Below are 16,554 nucleotides of genomic sequence, written 5' to 3'. Positions count from 1 at the left end.
TTCTTGAATAAAAACTGCACAAGATTATTAACTATATTTGTAACCAGATAAGAAAAAGAAATCAAAGTTCAACCATCCATATTTGGTGTCCAAATCCATTTTCAACTCTCCTTGCTTCTACAGGTGACAATTGAGAGCAATTGCTCTCACATTGACCATGTATCAAATCGTCGACTCTTAAAGTCAAATTCAGTGAACAACTTTCAATAAAGGATGAATGCCCAACACAAGATTCAGAAAAAAAAGAATCATGTTTGCTCTATCATTCACCCAATACCTACTTCACAGCTTTGAAAATAATACCAGCAGGCTGAGTAAATGACTGAATTTTAATACTATGAATACCTGTACAGAGGATTTAACTTAAAAAAAAAGCAACTTCAGTCTACTTCACCATTTTCATCACATTTGGGAAACAGAATTAAGGAATTGTGATACAGACGAATGTTCACTTTTTAGTGTTCTAAAATTTGTACACTGTAAAAATTTAAAACTATATTGTATTACAAAGCCAAACTCACAAATGATTTGGGAAACCATCAAATCTAATTTGAAGCAACATTAAACCCCAACACTACAATTCTGTAACACACATTGCTAGCAATATGTTTTGCCCTGATAGGATAGCCTCCAGTTAGCTTCAACGCTTTCTAATGGAAAGAGGGTGGCGCTAATCTGAGGCAAACAGCTGAAGTTTCCCTGAGTGCACAGGAGGTCCTAACACAGACAAATTAACAATTCATCAAGGTAGGACAGCAGTCAGTGCTGCTGCCTCATTGCTTCAGGTACTGAGGCTCGACCTGACCTTGCACGTGGTAGTATCACATTTGTACAATTCCATTGTGACTGTGTATTTTGTTGGGTGCTCCCGTTTCATCCCACCTTTGAAATAAATGCTGGTAATTTATAACAGCTGATTGATGTACTACTCAGTGAAGGTATGTGGCAAAAACAAAAAAGGGGGAATGCATGAATATTTGAGGAAGAACACAGGCTAAAAGGGGACATAGGTTTACCCTGCTGAAAGCTGGCATAAACCCAAACACCCGCGTGACTTAAAATACTTGCATGGGTATTGTAGGGGACATATTGAGGAGTAATCATTGCAGATTTTCAGCTTTTTAGCAAATAAAGTCTCTAAATCTCATGATAGACTGGTCAAATGTCATGAAATTAACTGATCACCGCAAAAATAATTTCATTGTGATCGTTAGCTTGTAAATAGCTGCTAAACATATAATTTACGAACAATAACTGGATAAAGAACATGATATCCACCTGTAGTTGCTGGTGAAATTAAGTTCCTTGAAGGTCCCAACAGTGTTGATACACTATCTACCACTGCTCTTGGCGGTGTAATAGCCCTGGCTATAGCAGAGGATGTCGTAACAACCTTTGCCATGAACGTGGTGGGTCGTCCAGCTATCTGCACGGAGGCGATGTTTTTAAGCTGCGAGCTGCTGGTGATCTCAGAACTGGCACACAAAGTAGATAGAGAAGCGGGAACACTTGTCACACTGACAGGAATTCGCTGCAAGCATGAAACAGGTCCTCCTGGATTCTCTGTCTTGACAACTGTGCCCACAAAATGATTTTGAAGGTTGCTGGCTGCTGGTGGCGTAGCTGGTCTCAGCTGAGAATGCAGCCATGCTTGTCCAGATACCTGGCTTGGCACCTGTGTTAAGTGTCCCTTTGGTCTCTGTGTATCTGCCAGCTGCCTGGACGGTTCTGATGAAAGTGTGCATGGGAAAGGTCTATTTACTTTCACCTCTGCTGACAAAGGTCCATTTGAAGTTCCACTGCTAGAAGACTTGCACGAGGTCTCAGGATATAAAGTACGGGCATTTTCTTCCTGTGCAATTGCAGCACCAGGCTGCTGTGATACAGAGGAACCTGAAGAATTCTGGCTATTGGTCCATGAGGTGCATGTAACATTGCATGATGTCAGAGAAGGGGATGATGGTTTCTTTCCAGCTGTCTGATGCGCACTGCTTAAAGAGCTGTCTGCTGAACACTGGGCTGCGATGCATGGCTTAATATCCACTTTCTCAGTGTGTTCAGTGTCCCAAAATAATGGCATCTGCTTAGCAGATAAATGTTTGAATATGCTGCATTGAAGTGCAACAACACTACGAAGCCACTGCAGGAAATGGGAGAAAAAGATCTTATTAAAAGGAAGGGTAATTAGTTTAAGAAGTATTTTAACAGTAGGAATATCATTGTTTCTGAACAGCAAAAATAAATCTATTCTAACACAGGGTTCAAAGTATACTTATTATCAAAGTACGTATAAGTCACCATATTCTAACTTGAGATTCATTTTCTTGCAGGCATTCACAATAGAACAAAGAAATACAATAGTCAATGAAACAGACTGACTAGCAACCAATGTGCAAAAGACAAACTGTGCAAGTAAAAAAAGTAAATAAATATTACTGAGAACATGAGTTGTAGAATCCATAGAATCATTTGTCAAGCATCTCAAGTGAAAACTCTTCAAACTCAGAGTCAGCTATATGACGTAGAGATAGGTTTTCATCCCAACTCATCCATGCTGAGCAAATTCCCATTTCCCTGTGTTTGGACCATATCCCTCTAAGCATTTTCTATCTAACTAACTGTCTAAATGTCTTTTAACTATTGTAATAGTATCTGCCTCTATCACTTGTTTGGTAGCTTATTCCAGATACTCACAACACCATGTGAAAAATCTGCCTTTCATATTTCTTAAATCTTCCCCTCAACTTAAACTTATGTCCTTTAGTTTTAGACTCCTCTATCCTGGGGAAAAGACTGATCATTTGCTTTACCTATGCCCTCATAACTTTATATATTTCTGTAAAGTCACCCTTCAGCCTCCTACACTCACAGTTACCAACAAGAAAATCTGATAACTGACCAAAGAGGTTTATTTTGATTTTTTTCAGCATGAAAAATGCCATTTACTTGCTAAAATATTTCCAAAAGTACTTTCATGAGCCATTCACACTCTAATTTCCCTCATTACCTCCTGTTGTTCTTCTTCAGTAGCAAAGTGCTCATAGTTGGAAAGGTGCTTTTGTGACTCAGAAGGAGTCTCATTACATATCAGCTCTCCATCACGGATGCCTGCCGCTGGAAGGAGAGGTGGTGGATACTGGTACTGGGCCTTAATTGCTTCAGGAACCTTCAGAAAACGTAAATAAAAACAGTTATCTATTGGAACTTAAAGATTAACCAAATTAGAACTATAAAATTCAGATTTAGAACATCATTTGTAGCATGAGCTGGTTTTAAGTTAGCCATGAGCATGTTGGCACTGGGAACTATAAAGGCAAACCATTCGAGTTCTATGAAATAATTAATTCAACTTTGTAGAAACACAAAATCCACATCAGGCAATTCAAGTCAAACACAGTGCCAAGATATTTACACTTATACAACCATTTAAAGAGTATTTAATTTACACCAGAATTCTTAGATATCTACCACTTTAGGAATAACATATTCACTGATCTTCAATCTAAACATACCCCAAAGACAGCATGAAGCTCTTCTCTAAAAATAAGGAGGCAAGAAGGCAGCTTCTATTACCAATGTGCATGATCAAATACACAATTTTGGGCAACACCGATTTTTTAAGCTAACCAATATTAGATTTGGTCTAGTGAATTTTCAAATGGACGTTTCTATCACAAACACTTTATGCATAACATATACATGGCAAGTTTCACAGTTAATTTTCACTTCAAAATTGTACAATCGCACTTCAAAATTATGATTAATTGATCATGAATGAGGGAGGAGTACTCTTCAGAGGGAATTAAGTCTTATTAATTAAAATATTACAATTTTGCTCCATCTTTAAGCAATACAAATTCAATTATTTCCCACACATCTAACCAATATCTGGCAAAAAGACCAACTAGCAGAAGAGATCATTAATATTCCGATTTCAGAAAAATCTTAATAGCCTCATGTAAATTCACTATATGCCAATAAGTTAATTGGAAAATTAGAGTTAAAACTTTCAAATGAAAATGATATTTGGAGATCAACTACATGTCAGAGAAATTTACTCACTCCTTTTTCGTTCCTCTGGTAAAAGCACTCACTTGGTTAGGCAACCTAACTTGGAGTATCTACCCTTGCTAAGAATCATTGCTAGACCAATCACACACAGCTCAGAATTAATATGTAAATTCTTCCTCTTGTGACTGACATCCTAATCTAACTAAACTAATTATTTGAGGGGGAGGAAGAGAAGGGGACTTACACAGGACTTTTTGTCCTTGATCACTTACCCATAATTCTTAGCAGGAAAAATGTCATGGCAACCTGGTAGCCTAAATAAATGATCATAGAGTGCTTAGATCAGAGGAACAATAATTAAACATTCACAGTAACTGAATGGAGAAAATATTAACTGCAACAAAAGGAATTCCACTCAGGCATTTAGTTCCTCTGCAAATGTTAGGATCCTTAAAACGACAAAGGATCCAGTATTTGCTTAACATCAACAGAAGTTTCTAGCTGACTCTATTCTACTTGAAAATAATAGGTGATTTCTAACAGAAAAAATGGCTGATCCTACATTATTAATGCTATAATACACATTTTATAAAGGTTCCTAACATACAACAGGCACAGAATTATCAATTGGAAATAGTGCAACCGAACCTTAAAAAAATCTGAGAAGTGTACCAATGAATGCTAAATCTGAAAGAAACCTAGCTTCCGCCTTTTAACTATACTGGCCAATCAATATTGAACAGTATGGGACCAGAAGCCACAAACAAGAATGTTCTACAGATTCTTGCTCCAACTAAGGAATCCATACTAGGAACTTCATTTTTTCTTTTGAATAAAACACTACAAAAATAAAGCAAATCTAAAGGAAATGCAGTCAAATAACATCGAGCAAATAAACTATCATTAGCTTCCAGATGTTTCCAGCTGTTGAAGCCAATGAGTAAAAGAGCCATGCTGACAAGACAGTCCCAGACCAAACTGCTGGTCAGTGCAGAGTCTGAGCTTGTACAAATTAAAAAATATATTTTCAGTGTTCATTGCATAAATTACTACTCTACATTTACTGCACTTTAAGGGTATGAATTTAAAACTTTTTCACATACTTTTAGAAGAAACCAATCAGTTTCCAAATGGCACTAATCATGCCAAAATGAATGTAAAATAACTCAAAACAGAACTTTAACATCTCTATTGAACAAGACAATTCAACCTAGATGAGCACAATATGGATAGCTTAATTTTGTAACATTTATTACAAAGTAAACTATAAAAGATTCCTATCAGAATATCACATACCTTCATGTTTTTCCTCTTTACTGCTTTTGAAAGTCTGCGATTGGGCGGATGCTTTCTGTGGATCTTGTTTAGAAAGTCAATCTTAATTGCATGCTGTGATATTCGGTCTTGAAACTTGTCAAATATTCTGCACCTGTTGCTCAACGTCATGTTCTTTTGATTAAGCTGAATGATTAAGAAATCAAAATTGAAGCAGATTCTGCACACAATGTATCAAATATCTACATTTTTCCAATGCATTTGTCATCCACTATTAAAATACATGAAGTGCATACACAAATTGACAAGAATACTTTGATAACACAAGTAGAACAATGCTTCTCTTGGTTAGTCCCTGGATATATTAGGAAGGACAGTGTCAGCATCAGCTATTATTCAACAGTACATCAAAAGTTCCCCACTCCTAAAATGACAGGAAAACAAACCAATGGACTGAAACATTCTCAGTTCAAGAATTAAATCATGAACCATAAATTTGGCACAATGCATAGCATTGTCCACTGGGAATATATTTTGAATCTTATCACTAAATGAAATCAGCACATCATAGTACTACAAAGCAAAGTGAAGGATGTAAAAAAAAGAACTTTCTCCAATCAAACTGTCCTGAACTGAATCAGAGTGTGATAATGGCCAACACAAGAGCAGGACTGGAAGAATTATTAGCTCAGAGAAAATTGATTGTATCAGCTTTATGAGATCTCCAGTTTGTAGGTTTTTCGGTGAAACTAATTTGCCTCAAGTAATTTATCATAAGTGCACTATAGTAGGGTGTTGGAATGCAAATATAATGGGAGTGCAAAAATAATGTAACAAAGCTAAGAAGTTAGGGTGAATTTCAATAACTGACAAGGTTTAAACCTTGTTATTCAATACAATGTAACTACTCATCTTTAAAAAAATCTATTATTCCCTTTATTCCATTGTGGAATACAGACAAATCACACAGCAATTTAAGAATAAATAACAAATAATCATTGTACTCTATACAACATTGTGAAATATTAGATTAACATAAAGACAATTCTGGTGAGGGCAGTTGCTGAATACAAAATTACTTACCACCACATGTTCGATGTGGTTTGGACACATCCACCTTCCCATTGGCATTGCAGTAAGAGGTGGATCCAGGCAGTCCATGTGAAACAATAATGGGCAGTAATCACACTGGACGAGGGGCGCCACTCTGCAACTCCTAGAAAGCAGTATTACATCGCTATTGTCATTTCTTCATTGTAAACAGAAACAAAGACAAACAAACAAAAAGGAATACGTTCTCCTCCTCTTCTACCTGCAGTGAGAGATTGTTGGTCAAGGTTGAAGCATACATACAACCAAACCAAAGTTAGAAAAAAGTGGTATTGTAATTTTTTTTTTGTCTACAGCTTTAAAATCTATTTTCTTAGAAGTGCGTGTAGTTTCTGCATGTCACCAAAAACTGACAAACTTCTAGAGATGCACAGTGGTTGCATCTAGTCAGAGTATAGAAGCACCAATGCCCAGGAGTGAAAAAGGCTACGGGAAATGGTGGACACAGCACCGTCCATCACAGGGAAAGCCCTCCCCACCACTGAGTAAATTTAAACGGAGCACTGCCACAAGAAAACAGCATCTATCAACGGAGACCCCCACCATGCAAGGTCATGCTCTCTTCTTGCTACTACCATCAGAGCAGGAGGTACAAAAGAATTAGATCCCACAGCAACAGGTTCAGGAACAGTTACTACCCTACAACCATCAGGCTCCTGAATTGGCATGGATAACTTCACTCAACTCAACTCTGAACTGATTCTACTATTTGCAGACTCACTTTCAAGGACTTTTTACATAATGTTCTCAGTTTTTTTTTGCACAGTTTGCATTCATTTGCACAATGGTTATGATTGTATGCATAGTTTTCATAAATTCTAAGGTATTTCTTTATCTTTCCTGTAAATGCCTGCAAGAAAATGAAATTCAAGGAGTATTAGGTAACATATGTACTTAGATAATAAATTTACTTCAAACTATTTAAACTTTGAAAATTGTTCCTGATCTTGAGGACTGAACTTTTTTTGCATGCTTCAATCAAATGACAAGGAAGAACACCTGCTCCCAATTATACGGCAAATATTTCATGAAGTTATCGTCCAGAAATTATCTAGATACTTTGAAATTAATTCAAGTCACACATTTATTTTGTTGCATGACCAAGATTGCATCTAGAAATAAATAAAAGGAAATCTTTCACAACAAGTGGCTTAAGTAGTCTGATTATAACCCAATTTCTAAATGCAGCGCACCTCTCAAAGTTTAACCATTGTATAAGAACCTAAGAAAACATTCATAAATCATGTATTCATCAGTTATTGAATATTAAATACTATACTCAGTTTTTCTGCTTCAGTATGGATCTGTTAGAAAACATTTCAAATATAATTTTTGGTTTTGCTTCCCTAACATGCATTTTGCAAACTACTGACAACACATTTCTTAAAGCTGTTTTAAATAGTTGGTGTAGACTGCAAAGCGGATATGAATGAAGATGACACTTTGGTTTATGAAAAGTCTTTCTTTTTCAATATTTTTATTAATTACTTGCATAGACAAATACAAAATACATTATGATATTATGGAAACAGAAACAAGATTGAAATGCCCCATAACTATGCATAGTAAATTAACCATAATATTGAAAAGGTATATTTTATTCAACAAAATCAAAACCCCATAAAAAAAAAGAAAAAGAAACAGCTGTTTGGTTAAAAGAAAAAAAATCTGACATACAGTCATAAATTCAAACATATAATAGCCATCATCAATTGCTGAACAAATCGAAAATTGTGAAAGTAGTTCCAAAAAGGTCCCCATAATGTGAAAAAATCTTTTCTAAGTATAGAAATAGAACACCTAATCTTCTCTAGATTCAAACTAGGTTTATGAAAAGTCATTTTAACAAGATACTGATTTTGTCTTATGATTTAGCACCCAGCCATTTTTAAAAGAAATTGTCTGTCTCAAATAACCTATCATCTCTCGTATTTCATCCACTGGTCATACTTCTCCATGAGAAAAATCTCCTACACTTTTAAAACTGCTCTTTGTAACACAGGGATTGCCAGCTGTTTTCATTTTTTAAGTATTAACTTTTGGACAACAAAGTACTGCACAATGTGAGCACCCTCAGATGCAGAATTCCAGGTCACAGTGCAACATAAAGATATTTCTCAAAAGTATATTAGTATTCCAAAAGACAAGGGTCAAGCACTCAGATCAACTATTCCAAAAAGTGATGGACAAGCATAAAAGAGACAAATTAAAAGTAGCAACATTCACCCCACTTAAGAAAATGGCATTAAGATGTAACTGCCTGGGATATTATTTTCAAACCTGGGTTGTATAGGGTCTCGGCTCGAAACATCGACTGTTTACTTTTTTCCATAGATGGTGCCTGGCTTGCTGAGTTCCTCCAACATTTTGTGTGTATTGCTTTGGATTTCCAGCGTCTGTAGATTTTGTGTTCATGTATTTTTAAGCAGGTTAGATTAATAGTGAAAGATTCAGGAACATGTTACCATTCAAGAAATTAACTGGCGGAGCCTGTGGCTATGCATCAAACCTAAAAAATAAATAATTTCCATCATCTACAACTTTAGCCTGTACTCAGCCACAAGACAGCAAATAAAAATAAAGGCACATTAGTGTTCCTTACATTTAGTAGTTTCAGTTCCGTCGATTTATTTGATAAATTGCACCATTGTTAGCCAAGTAATTAACCAGTAATCAAACATCCTCAAAGAGTAGCTACTATTGGAATAAAGGGGCAGAACAGATAATTTAAACACCAAGGGACCCAAATATAAGAATGCAATTATGAGGAGTGTTTTTAGTGACGGTGGCAGTGATAAATATTGGCGAGAATACAAGGAAGAGTTCCTGGGAAATAATGCAGAAATTCCATACATGAGGGTGGATTTTGAAATTAATATAAATGTTTTGTGTAAATACTGGTAAAATTAATAAGCAATTAGTTTGCTTTTAGATAATACTGATTGAAAGAAAAATTGCTCAGAGCAATAATTATTACTTGATCTCCAAATTCATCTGATCAGAATTTAATTATTTCTCTGAACTGAAACAGCAGACAACCCAGTTCTCCATTTAAAATTAATTCATTTTTTGGGAAGAGAATGCCTTTGGGAACACCAATGCTGTTGAGCGGAAAATCCCACAAAAGGTAATGGATTCGGCCCAGTACCTCAGGGGTAAAACCATCTCCCCCCAACCACTGAGCACATCTACATGAAATGTTGCTGTAGAAAAGCAGCATATATCGTCAAAGATCCTCACCACCCAGGCCATGCACTTTTAATCACTGTAGCCATCAGGAAGAAGGTACAGGTGCCTCAGGACTTATACCACCATACCCCTCAACTATCAGGATCTTGAACAAAAAGGGAGAGCTACACATTTAAGGACTGTCATATTGTTACGTTGATGGCTGTTGTATTGTTATTTCATGCTCATTATTTATTGCTATTTACTTATACTGTATCTGCATTTGCAGTTTATAGTTCCTGATGTTTACAATTTACCATTACTGCTCTATAGATTTGCTTAGGATGCCCACAGAAAAGAATCTCAGGGTTGTATGTAGTGACCTATGCTCTGATAATAAATTTTAATTGGAACTTTGAAACCCAAATATTTACCTACTGGGCAGAAAAGAAAATACTGTAGCAGGCCACTAAAGCACTCCAAACCTTCAGCACCACTTACAACAATCACAGACCATCCGCTATCTCAATATTGTATTTCTGCTCCAGATACTTCCTGATACTTTTTGTACCTAGAAATGCATCCACCTTTCACCTTGACCGCCACCAAAATATAAACATTTTATAGGCGTAACACTAAGTACAGAAATGCAGACAATTCCTCAAAAGTATTTGCTACCTTAGCTGCTTGCTTTTATTGATTGGTGTACAATGACATCAAGGTCCCTTTGTACATCAAAACTCCTCATTCTATCACAATTTAAATATTATTCTTTGTTCTTCCTATTAATGTGAATAACTTCACATTTATCTTTGTTTACTGCATCTGCCACATACTATATTTGTCCAGTCAACATATCTCATTTTGAAGCCCGCAGGTTTTTTCACAACGCTCAGAAAAGTTTGCGTCATTTGCTTTCGTTGTCAAAATCACCTGTTTGTTGGGAATAGCTGGGGCCAAGCATTGATCCCTGCAGCTCCTCACCAAACACTATTGCCTCCCGAGAAAATTCCGTTTTACTTTTCCAAGTTTCCCACTAGTCAACCGATTTTCAATCCCTGCCAGTCTCCGATCCCCATCTGCTTTTATTTTGTAAACTAACCTCTTGCAATGGACTTCTAAAAAAAATCCTGACAATCAGAACATATCCTTTCCACAAATCCACACTGATAATTTCCAAGTGTCTGATCATATTTTATAACTGTTGTTGGACTGGTCAATCCATGATTCCCTGTTTTTGCTACACTCCTACCTATTTAGGAGTGGGGTTACATTTGCTGCAACCCAACCTGCACAATGTTCCATTATCTACAGAATTTTGGAAGCGGATAACCATTTCCGAGGCTACATCTTAGTACTCCAGGCTGTAGTTTCAACAGGGCCTGGACATTTATCAACTTTCGCACCATTATAATTTCCCCATCATATTTTTAAAGAAGTTATTTCTTTTTATTAGTCTCTTTGTTCCCCAGTATTTCTAGGACCTTCTTTTCGCGCTCCTCTGCGAATATGGAGGTTTTTAACCCCAGACAGGATTTAGGTGGGTTTCTCATTTACTTGCAGGTTTCCTATATTGGTGGTCTATGATTCAAAGCATTATACTTCTCCACAAAGGGTTTCCAAAGATCAAAAGAACTCAAATTCCCCTGGGGTTTGTGTAGAGAATGAGTGCAAAATATGCATTCTTGATGTGGGAATCCTCTTGAAATGCTAGTTGTAACTCAGGAACTGGACATCCATAGTTGAATTTTCTAAGTGTGTGATTTAATTTGCACATTGACTTTAATCTGTGTTAAATCTATTTTCAAAGGCACAATACTGAAAAATAACATAAGCGATGTGACTGAATATCAGGGGTACAAGTTTGTAAGCTGATAGCTCCATGAAGCACCAGATCAAGTACCTGCATACAACTGAATTGGGCAAATGGACAAATTGGAATAACTACATAAAAGTTAATCTGTACTGTACAAATAATTACCAAAGTTACTTCATAGCCCAAATTGAAATTACATTGTATTCTCAAAATTATCAACAAGGACCAGACGAATTGTTCAATGCTCTTTATTCATGCAAGAATATCTAAATTTTAAAGGAATGTAATGAAATTTATTGATGGGTGTGAAAAATCATAAAGATTGACAATATTTACAATATATTAGAAAGCCAAAATGTAGATTATACTGTCTTGATGTTTGAATATTGATGTGGACACACTCATTTTTTTCCTCTCTGCTCCAACTTCACTGATTCAACTGAGGAAATTAAAACATTACAATTCCTCAAAAGAAAAGCAAGCTAGGTGAAAAAGGATCGCAAAGTCTGCTTTTAAAATTGCAAGCTTTGTTCATTGCTAAATTACTTGAGAACTCTTACTAAGGCATTTTCAAATTTTTGCTGATACCAATCAGCAGTTCTGGGAAGATAAAACTAACGTTCTGTATAATGTTGGTATATATCATTTATTTTAACTTTATTAAGGGAACGTGTAGTGAGATTCCGTCTAAACATCCCAGCAAAACAAATGGTGCCATGGAGTTTGCATGCCCTTCCTTTGGCTACTTTAGGTCTTCCCTGGGTAACGTGGTTTCCTCCACAATCCAAAGATACTGTATATTTGTTGGTCGGTCAACATTCCACTAAATTGCCAGGTGTATGTGGGTAGTATAAGAACTGGGGGCAATTTAGAGAATAGATTACAGGAATACAAGGAGAAATAGAATTGCCATCAGATTTCCGAATGGACTGCAAACCCATGAATGCTACCTCACTATTTTTTGCTCTCTTCTTTGCATTACATATTTCTTTTTGTAATTTATTGCCTATTTTATGTATTCCCTGTACTGCTGCCACAAGACAACAAATTTCAAAACGTATGTCAATGATAATAAACCTGATTCTGGGATTGTTTTGTGAGCTGGTATAGACTCAAAGGGTGAAAAATCCCTCTTCCACCCGGTAAGGAATAACAACAACAATTTCCAGCAAATAAATATTCTAATTATTCTTACTTTACTACCTCTCAGCTTTCAAATTTGAAGTTTAAACATTTTCCTTTAATGTACATTTATAAATTTGCTGAGTTAAGATGGCTCCAAGTGGCTGCCTCTTCAAGCTGATTGGCAGAAATAGCATAAATTCCTCTCTTTAATGTCTCTTTTTCCTCCCCTTTCAAGGTGGGTGGGCTACTACTGAAGTCCTGATCTGCAAATGGCACTCAAACTGCAATTTTTTCAAGTATAAAACAACAGATGAGTCCCTGTTCCAGGAGCTCGCCAGCTGACCGCTTTCCAACATACTCCAGCGTGGCTTGGACATTGGCACCTTCAGGGTATGGCAGGAGATGGAACATCAGGATTTAGCTGTGTGTGGACATATGGATAGTCTGTCACTGAGCACTCTCTCCCTCTCTCTCTCGATGGTGGGAGAGTTTGCTACTAATTCTCAAGTCTGAGAATCTCAGAATAAAAAACGACACTGCAGACTGTAATATTATAACAGCAACTGTCAGACTCTCCTTTCGCTGTGAAAATGGGTGATATCCCTCTGTTCCTTGTTAGTGACAGTGTGAGTCCCTGTGGTATGTAAACAATAGTTTTTGTTGACTGCAGTGCTTTGTTATTGTTGGGTGGAGGGCACTGACACTTTTTACTGAAACAGGTGGGGGGGGGGAAGGTTGATGCTGCTGATTGTGCAGAGAGGGGGAAAGGGGGGCTTTGAGGTTGTAACATTTTTCTGCCATTCTTTGTTTTGGGGGTTCTTGTTCATCGTGGATGAAATTGCAGGTTGTACACTGCATACATTCTCTGATAATAATGAAACCATTTGAAATTTTTTGCAAATCTACTAGCAACACATTGGTACCATTTTACTTTTTACAATGTAATCTCAAAGTCAGACAGTGAGCATGGAAACAATTCATTTAGACCATCGAGTGTGAGCTAAACACCAATTTGCACTAATCCAACATTAACCCTACTGGGTGCTTTTTTTTTATTCTCTCCATATTCATATCAATTCTCCCCAGATTTTACTAGCTCCCCACACATTAAGGAGAACTTAAGTTGGCCAATTAATCTCTCAAAGAACACTGAACAGTATTGCACAGGAACAGACCTTTTGGCCCAAGATGTCTGTGCTGAATACAATGCCAAATTAAACCAAGTCTCTGCTGCCTGCACATGATCTGTATCTCTCCATTCGCTGCACGAACACCACAATTGCATCTGATTTCAAAGTGGCACAGTAGCATAGCAGCTAGCTTAACACTTTACAGCGACAGCTGAAAGATCGGTATTCAACGACCACCTCTGTCTGTAAGATGTTCATATGTTCTCCTGGTGACCATGTGGGTTTCCTCTGAGTGCTTTGGTTTCCTCCCACATTCTAAAAAGATATACGGGCCAGGGTTAGTTAGTTGTGAGAATGCTATGTTGATACCCAGAAGTATGGCAATGCTTGTGGGCTCCCTCCAGCAGAGCCACATACTGTGTTGGTTGTTGACGCAAACAATGTACATGTGACAAATAAAGGCCAATACTTAAAATCTCCTTTCAACTCCAGACCTCCCTGCTACTGATGCAAGGCTCACTGTCTTATAATTTCCTGGATTATCCCAATTTCCCCTCTTGAACAATGGATCAACATTGGTTATTCTCAATTCCCCTAAGAACTTGCTTGCTGCTAGTGACAATACAAATATCTTCAGTGCGCAGCTTGTAATAATTAAGGATCTCATCAGGTCCTGGGGACTTACCCACCTTAATGCTCTTCAAAAGATCCAGCACCACCACTTTCTTGATCTCAAAATTCCTTAGCACATAAACAAACCGCACACTGATCCTCCATGTACTTCTTGGTAAATAATGATGTGAAGTACCCAATTTAGTACCTTGCCCACATCCTCTGTTTCCAAGTATTATCCGCTCCTTTATCCGTGAGTGGTCCTACTCTCTCCCTAGTTATCATCCTGTTTTTAATGCAAGCATAAAACGCCTTAGGATTCTTTTTAATCCTACTTACCAAAAACATTATGGCCCTTCTGGCTAATTCCCAGCCCAAGTTCTTTCTTTCTCTAAGGTGCTGTCTGATTTTATCTTTTTAAAACTTTACCTTTTTGACTAAACTTATAACCCCTCTTCATCCAAGGTTCCCTTACTTTGCCATCCTTGTCCTTCCTCCTGACAAGTATTTGCTAGTCCTGAACTTTGGTCAGCTGGTCTTACCAATCAGAGTCAGGGTCACTTCCCAGCAAATGGCTCAGTATGACTCCTCCTCTACTTGCTTCCATACACATACTGTTCCAAGAAACCATCCCCAATGCACTGAAAAAAATCTGCCCCATCCAAGTCCCTCACACTAAGGAAGTTCTGGCCAATACTGGGGAAGTCAGCCACCATGACAAACCTGTTTCAACCAATCAACACATCTTTGGGATGTGAGAAGAAACTGGAGTACCAGAGGAAATCTATGCAGTTCCAGAAAGAATATGGAAACCTCATACAGACAGTGCCCAAAGTCAGGAATGAACCTTGTTTACAGCACTGAGAGGTGATGACTGTACTAGCCATGCAAACTGCTTTCACTGGCCTGTAACTTACTATAAAGGCAACGTGTTTTGAAATTCTACCCAATGAAATAGTTAGACTAACATGCGTACATGTGTGCAATCCTTGTAATTTAAGACAGCCATGAAACTTTATCCAAAGCCAGTCTGACCTTAAGCATGAAGGAGAAAGCAAATTAATCACCAAGAACATTGTTTTGCATGCTTCACATTATTTTTATTTATCTGCTGAAGGATTTCAGCTCCAAACATCAACTGTACTTTTTTCCATAGACGCTGCTTGGTCTGTTGAGCTCCTCCAGCGTTTTGTGTGTGTTGTTCGGCTTTCCAGCATCTGCAGATTTTCTCTTGTTTGTGATTTTTATTTATCTATTTAGAAAGTGGAAACCAAGTTTTCTCCATCTTTCATTACCCAAAGTTGCCACCAGCAAAGATGCTTCACTTTCAGTATGACATAAAAAGCTTTTCAAATTGAAAACTAAATGATACTTGTCACGGCCTTGGAGGGGATGCAGAGGAACAAAGGAATGCAGGTTAAGTAATGCATATCCATAGCAATGATGAAGAGAATCTTCAAACTATATAAAGGATCCCAGAAACCAGAGATATTGCAAAATTATAAATATATACGACAAGAATCTTGCAGAATCAAGCTTATTTAGTTAGTGCACAAGGAAACTTCACCATATAATTCTCCATATTCTTCAGACACCACTATTATCCAATTACCTTGCTGTTTAATTTACACCAACTTTATCAATGAAAAAAAAAGTATTGATTAGTGTTGAAACACCAGAACGTTGAGAATGTGTAGTTTAAAGGGTTTGACCTAGATAGAATATATAAAACGAAGGTCCATACTGGAGAGTTAAAGGGAAGCACGTGCTATAGTAGAACTCAAAATAAAGCAAATTAGAAACAATGTTTTAAGATAGTTAACTTATATAAATAAGTTCATATAATACAGAACTGAAAAGATGTTCCAGATAAAGATAAAAGTCAACCCAAAATGATATACAGTTCAGTCCTTTTATGTGTCATTTGTCATGTTGCAGATTTTCAGCCGGTCTTGCGCTACAGTATATCGTCTACTTCTTCAAATAACGAATTCTCAAATGGTGAATGTCCTGACAATGGACAGATTGTTCAATTTGGTAATGTCATTTATCTTCATTATTTTTGATACAAGAAAATAAAACCTAGAGTTCAAAGATACAAGAATGGGCACCAAATCAAAGGGAAACTCAATGTTGGTCTTTATTAAAAGGTAGATCTTAAGTGGAGAAGTTGATGGAGTGAATTCAGGAAGAAATTCAAGGAGTGAAATTTTGATGGTTCAAGCAACAACAGTAGGATTTAGAGTAATGTATTCTTGACTAGGCCAACTAAATGTATCCAGTCAATTGATATATCTGTGGCTATGA

The 16,554-nt window shown here is 37.0% G+C and overlaps 1 protein-coding gene across 2 annotated transcripts in view; it reads right to left on the bottom strand.

Moving 5' to 3' along the window:
• Positions 1–16,554, bottom strand: part of phf12b (PHD finger protein 12b) — a 94,194-nt gene that overhangs the window by 26,240 nt on the left and 51,400 nt on the right. For both annotated transcript variants that reach the window (XM_072243008.1, XM_072243009.1), the window contains exons 6-9: positions 6,370–6,502; positions 5,308–5,472; positions 3,008–3,166; positions 1,279–2,140 (exon numbers count right to left, since the gene is read on the bottom strand). In XM_072243008.1, the coding sequence (XP_072099109.1) occupies positions 1,279–2,140; positions 3,008–3,166; positions 5,308–5,472; positions 6,370–6,502 (1,319 nt within the window). The remainder of the gene's footprint in view (positions 1–1,278; positions 2,141–3,007; positions 3,167–5,307; positions 5,473–6,369; positions 6,503–16,554) is intronic.

This window comes from Mobula birostris, chromosome 25, assembly GCF_030028105.1.
Source record: "Mobula birostris isolate sMobBir1 chromosome 25, sMobBir1.hap1, whole genome shotgun sequence".
NCBI classification, from domain to species: domain Eukaryota; kingdom Metazoa; phylum Chordata; class Chondrichthyes; order Myliobatiformes; family Myliobatidae; genus Mobula; species Mobula birostris.
Note: the sequence above shows the minus strand (reverse complement) of the source record. Positions and strands in the feature narration are given on the sequence as shown.